At 40.9% G+C, this 12,048-nt stretch overlaps 1 protein-coding gene across 1 annotated transcript; it reads right to left on the reverse strand.

The window, feature by feature from the left end:
• Positions 1-1,715: 1,715 nt before the first annotated feature.
• zw10 (zw10 kinetochore protein) lies at positions 1,716-7,939 on the reverse strand. Its single transcript, XM_037467669.2, has 16 exons — positions 7,710-7,939; positions 6,753-6,887; positions 6,527-6,628; positions 6,248-6,325; positions 5,886-6,045; positions 5,604-5,756; positions 5,070-5,267; positions 4,854-4,990; positions 4,575-4,757; positions 4,096-4,313; positions 3,940-4,011; positions 3,662-3,831; positions 3,342-3,472; positions 3,039-3,170; positions 2,648-2,850; positions 1,716-2,365 (listed from the first exon to the last, which is right to left on the reverse strand). The coding sequence occupies exons 1-16, from the start codon at positions 7,812-7,814 to the stop codon at positions 2,245-2,247; spliced, it is 2,298 nt and encodes a 765-aa protein (XP_037323566.2). The 5' UTR covers positions 7,815-7,939; the 3' UTR covers positions 1,716-2,244.
• Between the last annotated feature and the right edge of the window lie 4,109 nt (positions 7,940-12,048).

Raw genomic sequence — 12,048 nt, forward strand, 5'->3', positions numbered from 1 at the left:
GCCAAAAAGCAAATCGCGCTTTACTCCCTCGTCTCCTTCGCCTAAAGTGGACTGACCAGTGTCCAAGGTCGCTGCGACAATGTATTACACACAAAGGGATTACCACTAATCTTCAAAATTAATCGGAGAAACACCATGGATTTGAAAAGATTAGAAGAATTTGCCAGAAGGCTTAGAGTATTATTCAGATGTGTCCAAATAAACCGGGTGAATTCACATGTCTCTGTTTAAACAGTGCAGTAAATATTGTATCACAACAATAACATACAAAAAAAGGAATGTTTCAGAGTCTAAACCACACAGGTGGCGGCAACCAATCAGAATGACAGGATTTACTGCGAGGGAATTTCTCCTCAGGAAGATAAAGACCATTTCTGGTTCATTGTTCCACGTTCATTGTTTTCGGACTCCTTTTTACTACAATTTCCAGGATTTATGTCCAAGTGCTGCGATTTGTTTTGGTTTTGTATCCACAGACGAATGGACGTGGGAAATTGTTAAATCCATGAACTTTACAAAAGAGGGTTAGCATCTCGCAATACGTTAATGAAGAGTGCATTATAAATAAAAGGTATTATTATATCCAACTCCTTATATATCTGCAATCATATTCATAGAATGATAAGATTAAAAAAAAGAGTTTACTTCTATGGCGGTAATAGGTAGATAGGTGCTTCTACTTCTCGTGCTTTTTGCACTCACAGCGGTACAATTCAAGCATCGTCATTTTCTGATGTAAACTCAAATCAGTTAATGGAGAGAATAATCAAAAAATTCAATGACAAAATAAGAGAGTCACGGTCTTAAAAATAGAATTGTAAAATTATAAACCAGTAAAATAAAGCAATACATGATATAATATAATGCATTGTCAGCTTGTTTACAACACATCTTAATAATTTAAATGTTAATAGATCAGAACTACACAGCAATTGGAGTTGCTGAAAATATATATTATTTTTACATCAAAATACTGTGTTGATTACTGTTAACTCCTATATGTACACATGAAATGAAAGCATTGTTATCACAATATTAATATACATGTGTTTTCCAGGTTTCTACCACCTATGCATCCTCTGTAGGGGTGAAAAATAGAAAAACATAGCATACCTTTAGAGCACGCTTTAAGATGAAGAAATCTGCTGCCAGCACTCCAGAGACATCTGTCATCAGCTTGGAGCCGATGAAGAAGCTCTGGAGTCAGTCTCCTCCCCCCCGGCCACATCCACAGAGCAAACACTAACAGAGATCACACCAAAACAAGGCACGTTGCAGCGGCTGCAGCTCCAAAGCACGTAAATTAAGTCAACTTTACAAAAATAGCGGTTTTCCTTAAGTTTCAAAGCAGTAACTTGCATGTCTATTTGGTGCAAGTGTACACTTTGGTGTGCAAGTGTTGCAAAGATGAGTTCAAAGGTGGTGCTTCAAAGTTAAATTATTTGGTGGACTGAATGTTCAGAGCATTCCACAGAAGCCCAGCTAACTGGTTTTATGCATTCAGAATGGTGAATGCATTAAATATTTAAGATTACTTAAACATTTAGTTCCATTTGTTTTTTTTGTGTAAAAATAAAATAATGTTACTATGTTAGTATTTTTTTTCACACATGGTGATGGACACATTTTTCTAACATGCACAAAACAATAAAAGTCTAAACTAACTCCATGTAAATGGCTGTCTGCTAAACTCAGTTTAGAATAAAAGGTCTGAATCAGGTGTGTCTTTGGGTTTATTTGGTAATAAATACATAACAGATGAGTTCAGTTTATTTGGAAGCTGTGTAAGGTTGAAGGTATATATATATTTATATCAGAATTAAAAAAAACTCTTCTGAAATGACGTCAGTAATTCAAAACCGAGATGAGCTACAGATGCGTTTGATGAAAAATATTAACAAAGTTAACTTTAGAAAACAATGTCAACAGACGGCAGGTCGCCGGTTACATAACCTCAGTGTTCTCAAGCTACAGGGCCGAGGCTGCTGGTGTAAAGAAGCCTTTGTGTAATCTGTGCGGGACTAATTGCAGTCTGAACGCCGAGAAGCAACGTATACAGCAGATTGATTGCAACCAGCTTATACCTCAATCAGGCCGAGCGACCATGCTCTCTGGGAAAATCTGTTCGACCACACATGTAAAAAAGCATAGGTTAATGCGAGGGATAACGGAAGTGAACAAAGGCATGAATCTTATTTTCCTCGGAGGAAAAAGTCCTGCAGTTTCTTCTTTCGCGCCAAGTGTCTATTTGATTTTGGTCAAAGCCACGGCTCTCCTCTCTGTATTCTGAAACAAGGCACGGATCAGATTCTTCAACTCCGAACTGGAAAACTCAGATGCCAGCGGACCTTTGCCGTCAGCCCACCTGTGGAGAGGGATCACAGAGGACACATTATAAAAGGCAAAGTTAGTTGCACAGCATTACTTTAAGGACTGAGGCGAGCAGATGTAACTTTGTAACAGAAAAGCTGGCATAACAGGAGATAACTTATTGACCTCAGTTAACTAACATCTGGAATATGGAAAGCAGTTGAGCAGAAAAGGCCTGAATATAATCATTGATTTGAAAAAAAATAATCAAAGAATCCCTGACGGTGGTTTTATTTACTTTAGTAAAAAGTTAGTAGTTGTCAAGCAGCGTTCTGACCTGTCGACGATCTCCTGCAGGTTGGCCCGCAGCACAATGACCAGCTCCTTGAAGGTAGTCCACTTCCTTACATGCAGAGGCACTTCCTCCTGATACTTCTTGTTCTTGTTTTCCTCGGCCAGAGGGATGAAGACCAGCGGACCTTCCTCGATGATGGTCTGGCACAGAGTGTGCAGGTGCTCCCCGTCCTCAGAGGAAATATCCTGTAGACGGTGGGAATGAGAAATGAAATCCTTACTGATCATCATTTGGGCAATACTATGCGTTTAATATTTTTGGTATAGTGGAACAACTTAAAATAAAATGTGTTAATCTCACAGCCAACATTCACCCAATTATTTCCGTCTTTCTGAAGAGGGACTATTCTTTTTTAGTTTATAAAAGGACAAACCTCCAGCATCATGATCTTGGCGAGGACTTCCACGATGGCTGTGTTGAGGAGGTTGCCCATGGCTTTACAATAGATGCTGACTGGAAGGACATCCTGCCACACTGTTCCCAACTGCTTCAACTGATGAATGACCTGCAATCACACGGGCGGATGATCACTGAGTGAGAAGTAGTGCTTGCATGAGAATATGAATTGAGAGCCATGATAGCTTCAACATTGAAACACAATGCAGCCTCTTTCTAACAATACCCTCTCAGTTTTAACAACAAAACCACATTTTATTTTCACGACCTTTTCTCTCACCTGTCTTACTGCTTTGCTGGCTGCTATGTAGTTGTCTTCATCATCCAGGTTGCAGAAATTGTGAGCGGTGGAAAGTCTCTCCAGCAGCTCAGCTCTCTGGACGTTCATCTGGGCCAAAAAGCACTGGGCGCCTGGAGCAAAAATAACAAAAGGGAGCTGAGCACATCTCAAAGCACACTGCAGATTAGCCGTTTACCTCTAATACGGAAAGATTACAACATTTTAGCCTGCTGGTGGCCCACAAAAAAAAAGTGACCCGAGAACGATTGTTTTGCAGATTAATTTCTGCATTAAATTGTATAGTAGAACTGTTTATTCACCAAGCTTCCTGAATCCGGGAACCATGTCAACAAATGTTGCGACGCCCTCGCTGAGGGGCTGTGGCAGGTGACCTCTGAAATGGTGGCCCAGGGTGAGCAGGTGGTGGGCCAAGTACATGCAGTTGTTGTGCTGGATGGCCGCCAGGTGAGGGAACTTCAGCAGGTTCTCCCTGGGTGGAGAGGTAGAGAAGGAAAAAAAAAAGAAGGTCACTTTTTACATCTTCAGTAGAGATGTGTTGGATGTAATAATCTATGCCATCAGATGGAAAGACCCTTACTTGTGGTACGTCGGGACGACATCGTAGAACAGCTGGAAGATGTTTCTCACGGTAAAGAAGAGTTGTAATGCGCTGAAAAGAAAACATTTAATTCATTTATTTAGGAACATTGGACTCTCGCAGAAGACAGTCGAGTCCCCGGGTACCGAAGCGTACCATTGTGTGGAGCTTCCAACGGCTTCACACAGGGTGCCGAGCGCCAGCTCCATCAGCTGCTGCACTGACTCACTGATGCGGCAGGCCGGCAGACACAGACTCCACGCAGACAGCTGCTTTGTGTTCTCCATCGTTATCTCGTCCTTTTTGGACTCTTGCTTCACCTTCAGCGCCGGAGCAGGCAGCTTGGGCAGACGCAGCTTGTAGTCCGATGTGATCTGACGGAGGACGAATGGGAGGGAAAGGATGGTGCTGATTATAGGCAAACCAACAAAAAGAATCTAGGGAAAGAGCCTTTTAGTTTGTAGACAACGGGAGTAAAGGAATAGTGCAGTGAAAAGCGCCTTTGTTACTTTGAAGGTTGGGGATTATCTGCCTGTTACTAAAACTTGAATGAAAGGTTCATGGTTCTGGTTTTCCATTTCAGACCATAGCATCATAATATCCAGTATCTAGACTGAGCCCTTTCTCATGCATACTTTGATAGTGTTGTGCATCTTGGAGGTCATGAGTTTGCGTGCCGCCACGATGACATCTTTGCACTTCTTGGTGGCAAAGTGGCAGTTGACGTCCCTGGCATATTTGAGCAGCTCTGTGGAGTCTCCCTGCAGATACTCCATCTCCTTCAGGGACTTCTCAAACTCCTCTGTTTCCTTGATCACCTTGAATGCATGCAGCAAAGAATATATTCAATAGAAATGTAATTAATGTAGGTGACAACATCATTACACTAAACCAAACTGCTGTTAGGTCCATACAGTGTTGTACTTCTCCAGCTGGTTGCTGTTGGTGGGGATGGAGTATATCAGACACTCGTGGATGATGCACTGGGAAATTTCTTCCCAAATCAGCTCCCCCAAGATTGCAGAGAGCTTTCTATCGCCAATGGACACATCTGGAGAAAAACAATAAGTTACCACACAGTGACATTAAGCAACGTATATCACTTCTTTATGGACCCGGCCGTAGTGTACCTAGCAGGTGTGAGTGCAGCGTCCTGAGCACCAGGAGCACTTTGCTGTAGACTTGCGATGGAGTGGATTTCTCATTGTGGCTCTCCTCCAAATATTGCAAGGCCATGATGGTTCCCTCGCCGGGCTGTTCTGCTACCCTCACCGACAGCGACGGGTACATCACCAAAGGCTTCAACATGGTCTTCAGCAGCACCTGACCTGATCAGTAACAGCAGTAATCAGCACTGAGCCAGTTCTCACCCTGGATTCACTGGGCTTCAGAGACAGACGGATTAAACTGACAAATGCCCACGTCAGTTGTTAAGTTACACAAAACATACACAGTGTGGATATGGAAAAGATATGCGTTCATACATCCACCACAGAGCACTGATCAGTTAGTTTTCTACTTAAAATACCCTGCTCAGTATATATGTTGATGTCCCAACTTGCAAAAAACAACAACAACTTAAACCAGACCAAAGTGTCTGCACAATATGAAATATGCAATATAAACAGACTATGACTGTACTGCACGTTTAACAACGCTCTTACTGAAGAGTTTGATCTTGTGCTGAAGGTCTCCCTGGATGGCCAGAGCTTGCAGGACGCTGCACAGCAGAGCAGGTGGCTTCGCTTCACTGTCTTTACTGGAGGCATGTCTCAGGTTCAGCTCCACCTTCAGGAAGGACTTCAGACCTGCAGGCTCTGGTGGACACATGTGCCAGTCACTACTAAAGTATTGCCCTCAAAAAAGCCTTTTCCAGGTAAGTAACTTTAACACAACACCACAAATAGTGGTAGTATTGCATTGGTCCCATATATCGAAATGTTTACCCTTCGAGGACGGTATTTTCCAGATGACGAGGCGTTTCCATTCATCTCCCAGGTGGTAAATTAAGTTTTCTCTCTGCACTGTCAACTCTGAGCTGAGAGCACTGAGCAGCGGCAACTGGGAGCTCTTCCAGCCCTTCAGTGAATCCACACCGGCTCTTGCCTAGAAAAATTAAAATCTGTCAAATCAGTATCAATCAGGATAATGACGCAATAATTATATATTTATCAAAACATATCTATATAAGTGTTTTAATTGATGTTGTTGTACTTTTGTTGTATGTCCTGTACATAAAGAAGCATATAAATCAGCCCTAGTACAGAGATTGAGGTACGGTTGTGTAAACGTAATGGAGAACTCTTACTCTTTCCAACTGGTTGGCTGCATCAACATACTTCTTTTCCAGCAAAGATTTGCTGAACTCCTCCATTGCACTGTGAAACTGAATCACACAGAAGATATTACAGCCACAGAAACATTCCAACATATGGAGGCTCAATACAATTACAATACAATACTCTCCTCATGTAATTCTGAGAGCTAGACTTGTACATAATGTATGTATAACAAATGATTCTATTAATTTGTTTACATTAAAAAAGTGTTAAGTTTCATTTCAGGGGACAAATTGTCACGTTTGTACCTCCTTTAAATGCCCAAGCATGGTTATGATGACAGTATTTTTCTCCAGCTGCTGCTTCAGCTTTGCATATTCAGCTACAGCCACATGGATGTTCTGCTGCACCTGGGTCAATGCACACAAAATCCGGTTAAAAGCTATGGCTGCTGTAAATCCACCTCAACTACAACTTGAGTTTGTTCCGCTCCGCGAAAATTTGGCTATGACTTATTGACGGTTTCAGACTGACCTCAGACTCAATGCAGTTTTTAAGGGCATCCATTTCTTTGGAAACTTCATCAACCTGTACCATTAGCTCCTCAGATCCTTGAAGACTTGGGAGGAAGTCACTGTACCGCTTGTTCATCATGTCACATACTTCTTCCTATTTAAAAAACATAAAGAGAGTTATGAGATCAATTGGAGCAAGATAGACCTTTTGCTTCAGGCGGAGGGAATTTGTGTGTATGCAGTATTTTTTTTTAACAAACATTGGGGAATGGCTCTAAGTATATCAGGACTATTACTATAATACTGTAAATAAAATTCGGGTCTGTACACACGATTGCTTTAAAAAGTCCTGAATATTAATTTATGGAAGATACAAACGTTTTAGTCATCATTATGAATTACGTGACAAATAATGACCAATTCAGTTACGTGTCAACAACAGAACCTCGAGCCACGATATAACTTTAACAATAAATTTGATAAATCTAGCGCATTTAGTTGACACTGTAATAAAGAATAGTAAATTTGAAAGCACAGATTGGTGGCTCTATTAACCAGTTTTTTAAGCACAACTCCTGTCCATAACTTACATAACTATCATCAAATCCATAAAGATCCTCAAAAGGGGTACGTTACGGTTTATAAAAGTCACCATGACAACGCTCACATATAAAACTTGTTCACAATACGGTGGAGGGAGCAGTCACGCAAAAATAATATGCAAAGACTAACGCAGAGCCACGTAGATGCAGACTTGCTGGTGGAAATGGACTGAATAAACATAGCTGGATAGTAACTTAACGTTAGTTGCTAATGTAAAGGTCTAATTTCGGCAGCATGTTATTTCAAGGAGCACCGTCAAAATCTAGCAATTCGTGGAATTTCACGCCGTTCATTTTTTTAGCGCTAACTGCTAACGTTGGTTCAAACTTTACTTAGCCTAACGTAGCTAATGCTACGCTAGCTAGTAGATTACCTTGGTATCTTCCACTTTGCGAGACATTTTGCTAATTTTACCGGACAGGTCCTCTTTCTCCAGTTTGCCAGAGCTGGCGAGCACTTCGGTCACAAACGAAGCCATGCTGCACGCACACAGTAACGTTATAATGTTATACTAAAGTGTGTGACAGGTCGCCACAACAACAATTCAGTAACCGCCAGGAGGAGGCGCGTCAGCGGAAGTTCAAAATCTTCTACGGTGGCCCTCAAGGGCCAATCACACCGTCAAATAGGGAAACACAAATCATAGAACACAACGGCAAATAGGAAAGCACGACAGCAAATAGGAAAACACTATGACAAATGGGAAAACACATGCAAGTGTTTTCCTATTTGCCGTTGTGATTTGCACTTCAGGGCCACCGTTGTCCCCTAACACCCTAAAAACCCGAACCCTGACGTCACCTGGTTGTTTGTGTCTGAGGGCCTTGAGTAGTATAAAAATAAATGGGACAGCACTTTGCTGCAACATGTCACATCACCATGACAATGTCAAAAGACAAAATGATAATAATTCATCACAACGACTTTCCTTATTTAAATCTGGAGCATCAGAAGGGTGAACCAAAGATTTCATCAATAATAAGATCGTATAATAAATATAATTATCCATTATGTATGATGAGTACTTTTTGGTATATTTTGATGGCAATACTCAAATTTGAACGTAGGACAAAATTGTGTGAAAATGGAAAATCCAGAAACGTATTCCCTATATTTTAAATACATTTTCCGACACCAGTACTTTGTATTTTATTTTCGTTAAATGAACGGTGGAGGTTGCTTAAATTTAAGCATACGTCAATAAATAGCTGTCAGTTTTGGTTCAACCTTGATCGGGGCTAACTAGTTAGCTGCTAAATGGCCATCGATGCCACTCATAATAGAGTCGTTGGACGTTATCTTAAAAAAAGAGAAAACGGATAGTCTGGATCTGTTTGTCCAATTATAGGTCTCTCTAATTCACACATTTTGTCTCATTTATCTCTTGTAGAAAACAAAACAGAAAAGCTAAGATTTTGATTTTCACAACAAGGGTTATGTGAGGGACATTTTATTGTTTAATGGACTCTGCTGGCTGCCTAGGATTCGGACAGATAATTTTAATTTGGATATTGGCACCAAATCCATCCAACAGTTGAGACATTTAATTAAAAAAAGAGTGAAACCGTATGGTGTCAGTTGGAGATTTTTTAAAATCAGGATTCAACAGTTGTTGAGATATTTCAGACTGGACTCATCGTCCCTTATTTTTTACTTGTTTGCCTTCAAGATCAAGATGAACGGTTCACAACACAAGTGTACCATAGTATTTTATGCATTGTATGAATATATTCAGTAAATAAGCTTGATCAATACAAATACACTGTACACACACACACAAACAAAAACACAAACACACACATTTACCCTAAATGCTTATTTGCATATTCTAGAAGGCTTCACTGGGATTCCAGGGACATGACCTCTGGAACCTTTTACCATGCTCCATTTTTTAGCTTCCGTGTTCCACGTTCCGTTCTCCACAGAATAAGAACACACTGGGTGGCAAATTCAGTCAGTTAGTTTCAAGCATGAGAACTGCAAACACTGAAGTTTTTGTGTTTAGAAATTCTCTAAACATCACAATGTCTAACGGATCTGAAAAGGCGACGTGTTCTTCGGCCCTAAAAACAGCTCAAGGTAAGTGAGGAATCCAGACAGAAGTCTGCATTTACTGGTGTCAATGGAATTATCAGGTGGAGAAGACTCTAATATGGAGTTGGTACCTTGAGTCGAGACCTGTTTTTTACTGTTTTGTTGAGTCTGAACCGTGAAATGATAAAAGATGACCATCTCTTGCCGTTTGTGACTGTAGTTCACAAGAAATTAATCTTTCATTTTATCTTTGTCATCTATAGATGACGATACAAGCTCATCAGACCGAAGTTCATCGTCAGAAGAGCGTATCCCAAAGAAGAAGAGGATGAAAAGAAAGGCCAGTCTGAGAACGCGTACACTCATCAAAATGACGTGGCTTGCAGAAGCTAAAAGGCGCAAAGCCGCTAAACTTGCCGACAAGTCAGCGTCCACCTCAGCAGTCACTGGTAAGCTGATTAGCGTAATGTACATCAACTTGGTCAATGGATTTACCTGTCTAATATTATTTCAACGGTGGTGCTTAATTGTTTGTACCGTTATGTCAAAACCTGAGACCATAATATCAGCCTTTCAACATACTGTACATCACAAGAAATGAATGTTTCATTTTGTCTTTGTCATCTATAGATGACGATACAAGCTCATCAGACCGAAGTTCATCGTCAGAAGAGCGTTTCCCAAAGAAGAGGATGAGAAGAGACCCAAGTTTAAGAAAGAATGCACTCTTTAAAGCGTACAGGCAGGCAGAAGCTCAAAGCAGAATAGCCACTAAACTTGCCGACATGTCAGCGTCCACCTCAGCAGTCGCTGGTAAGCAGATTGTGTGAAACTGCTGCTGGAGATGCATCCCATCATCAGTTCACTAAACACGGGGTTCAGACAGTTGTGGGAGTTGAACTCTTATGAATTTTTAGAAGAAATGTACATCATCATCATTGGGTTTTATGGATATTCCTCACATATAGAGCCAGTGTAACGCTTTGGGAGGATCAGCTATGAATAATATAAGAATCCTTTAACTAAGGTTCATCCCAGCAGGAAATACACTTTGAATGTCGAATGACGGCCCATTTTGTCGTTTAGTTGGAAGGTTTTTCTGTCCACGTTGGTGTTGTGACTGTCAACTAACTGACAACCCTGTTTTTGTTGCTCATCTGTAGAAAGCTGCAACACCTCGGTGAAGGTCGTTGGCAAGAGAGGCAACAAGAGGAAGATCGCCGCTGCTGAGGGAGGACCCATGATGAAGAGACAGAGGCTGGACACTGAGGACAGAGAGGACCAGGAAACAAACAAACAAAGTCAGTAGTTTGGCTTCTCATGCAGTTGGTGACTTTAATTCACAAGAAATGAATGTTTCATTTTGTTTTTGTCATCTGTAGATGACGATACAAGCTCATCGGACCTTGGGCTTGGCAACATGTCAGCGTCCACCTCAGCAGTCAGTGGTAAGCAGATTGTGTGAAACTGCTGCTGGAGATGCATCCCATCATCAGTTCACTAAACACGAGGTTCAGACAGTTGTGGGGGATGAACTCTGATGATTTTTTAGCAGAAATGTACATCAACTGGGGTCTTGGTAAATGTACTCATCTAAAACTTCAAATTCACCGAAAACAACAAAGAAATACAGACTTTTTCAACCTTCTAATAATACATACTTATGAAGATGCATGGGTTTTTCCTCAGGTTTTTAAATGTCTGTCTATATATATTATTTAAACGCTGGTGCTTTATTGTTTGTACCGTTATGTCAAAACCTGAGACCATAATATCCGCCTTATAACATACATCATGCCGACAAGTTAAAATAAATAAGAACAACCAGCCTACGATGTTGAGCGATATTGAGAAGACGTGTAAATTTAAAATATGAATGGAAGGGGCACACATGAAAGTCTTAGGGATATTCCTCACATATAGAGCCAGTGTAACGCTTTGGGAGGATCAGCTATGAATAATATAAGAATCCTTTAACTAAGGTTCATCCCAGCAGAAAATACACTTTGAATGTCGAATGACGGCCCATTTTGTCGTTTAGTTGGAAGGTTTTTCTGTCCACGTTGGTGTTGTGACTGTCAACTAACTGACAACCCTGTTTTTGTTGCTCATCTGTAGAAAGCTGCAACACCTCGGTGAAGGTCGTTGGCAAGAGAGGCAACAAGAGGAAGATCGCCGCTGCTGAGAGAGGACCCATGATGAAGAGACAGAGGCTGGACACTGAGGACAGAGAGGACCAGGAAACAAACAAACAAAGTCAGTAGTTTGGCTTCTCATGCAGTTGGTGACTTTAATTCACAAGAAATGAATGTTTCATTTTGTTTTTGTCATCTGTAGATGACGATACAAGCTCATCGGACCTTGGGCTTGGCAACATGTCAGCGTCCACCTCAGCAGTCAGTGGTAAGCAGATTGTGTGAAACTGCTGCTGGAGATGCATCCCATCATCAGTTCACTAAACACGAGGTTCAGACAGATGTGGGGGATGAACTCTGATGATTTTTTAGCAGAAATGTACATCAACTGGGGTCTTGGTAAATGTACTCATCTAAAACTTCAAATTCACCGAAAACAACAAAGAAATACAGACTTTTTCAACCTTCTAATAATACATACTTATGAAGATGCATGGGTTTTTCCTCAGGTTTTTAAATGTCTGTCTATATATATTATTTAAA

Source organism: Pungitius pungitius, chromosome 16, assembly GCF_949316345.1.
Source record: "Pungitius pungitius chromosome 16, fPunPun2.1, whole genome shotgun sequence".
In the NCBI taxonomy this organism is placed as follows: domain Eukaryota; kingdom Metazoa; phylum Chordata; class Actinopteri; order Perciformes; family Gasterosteidae; genus Pungitius; species Pungitius pungitius.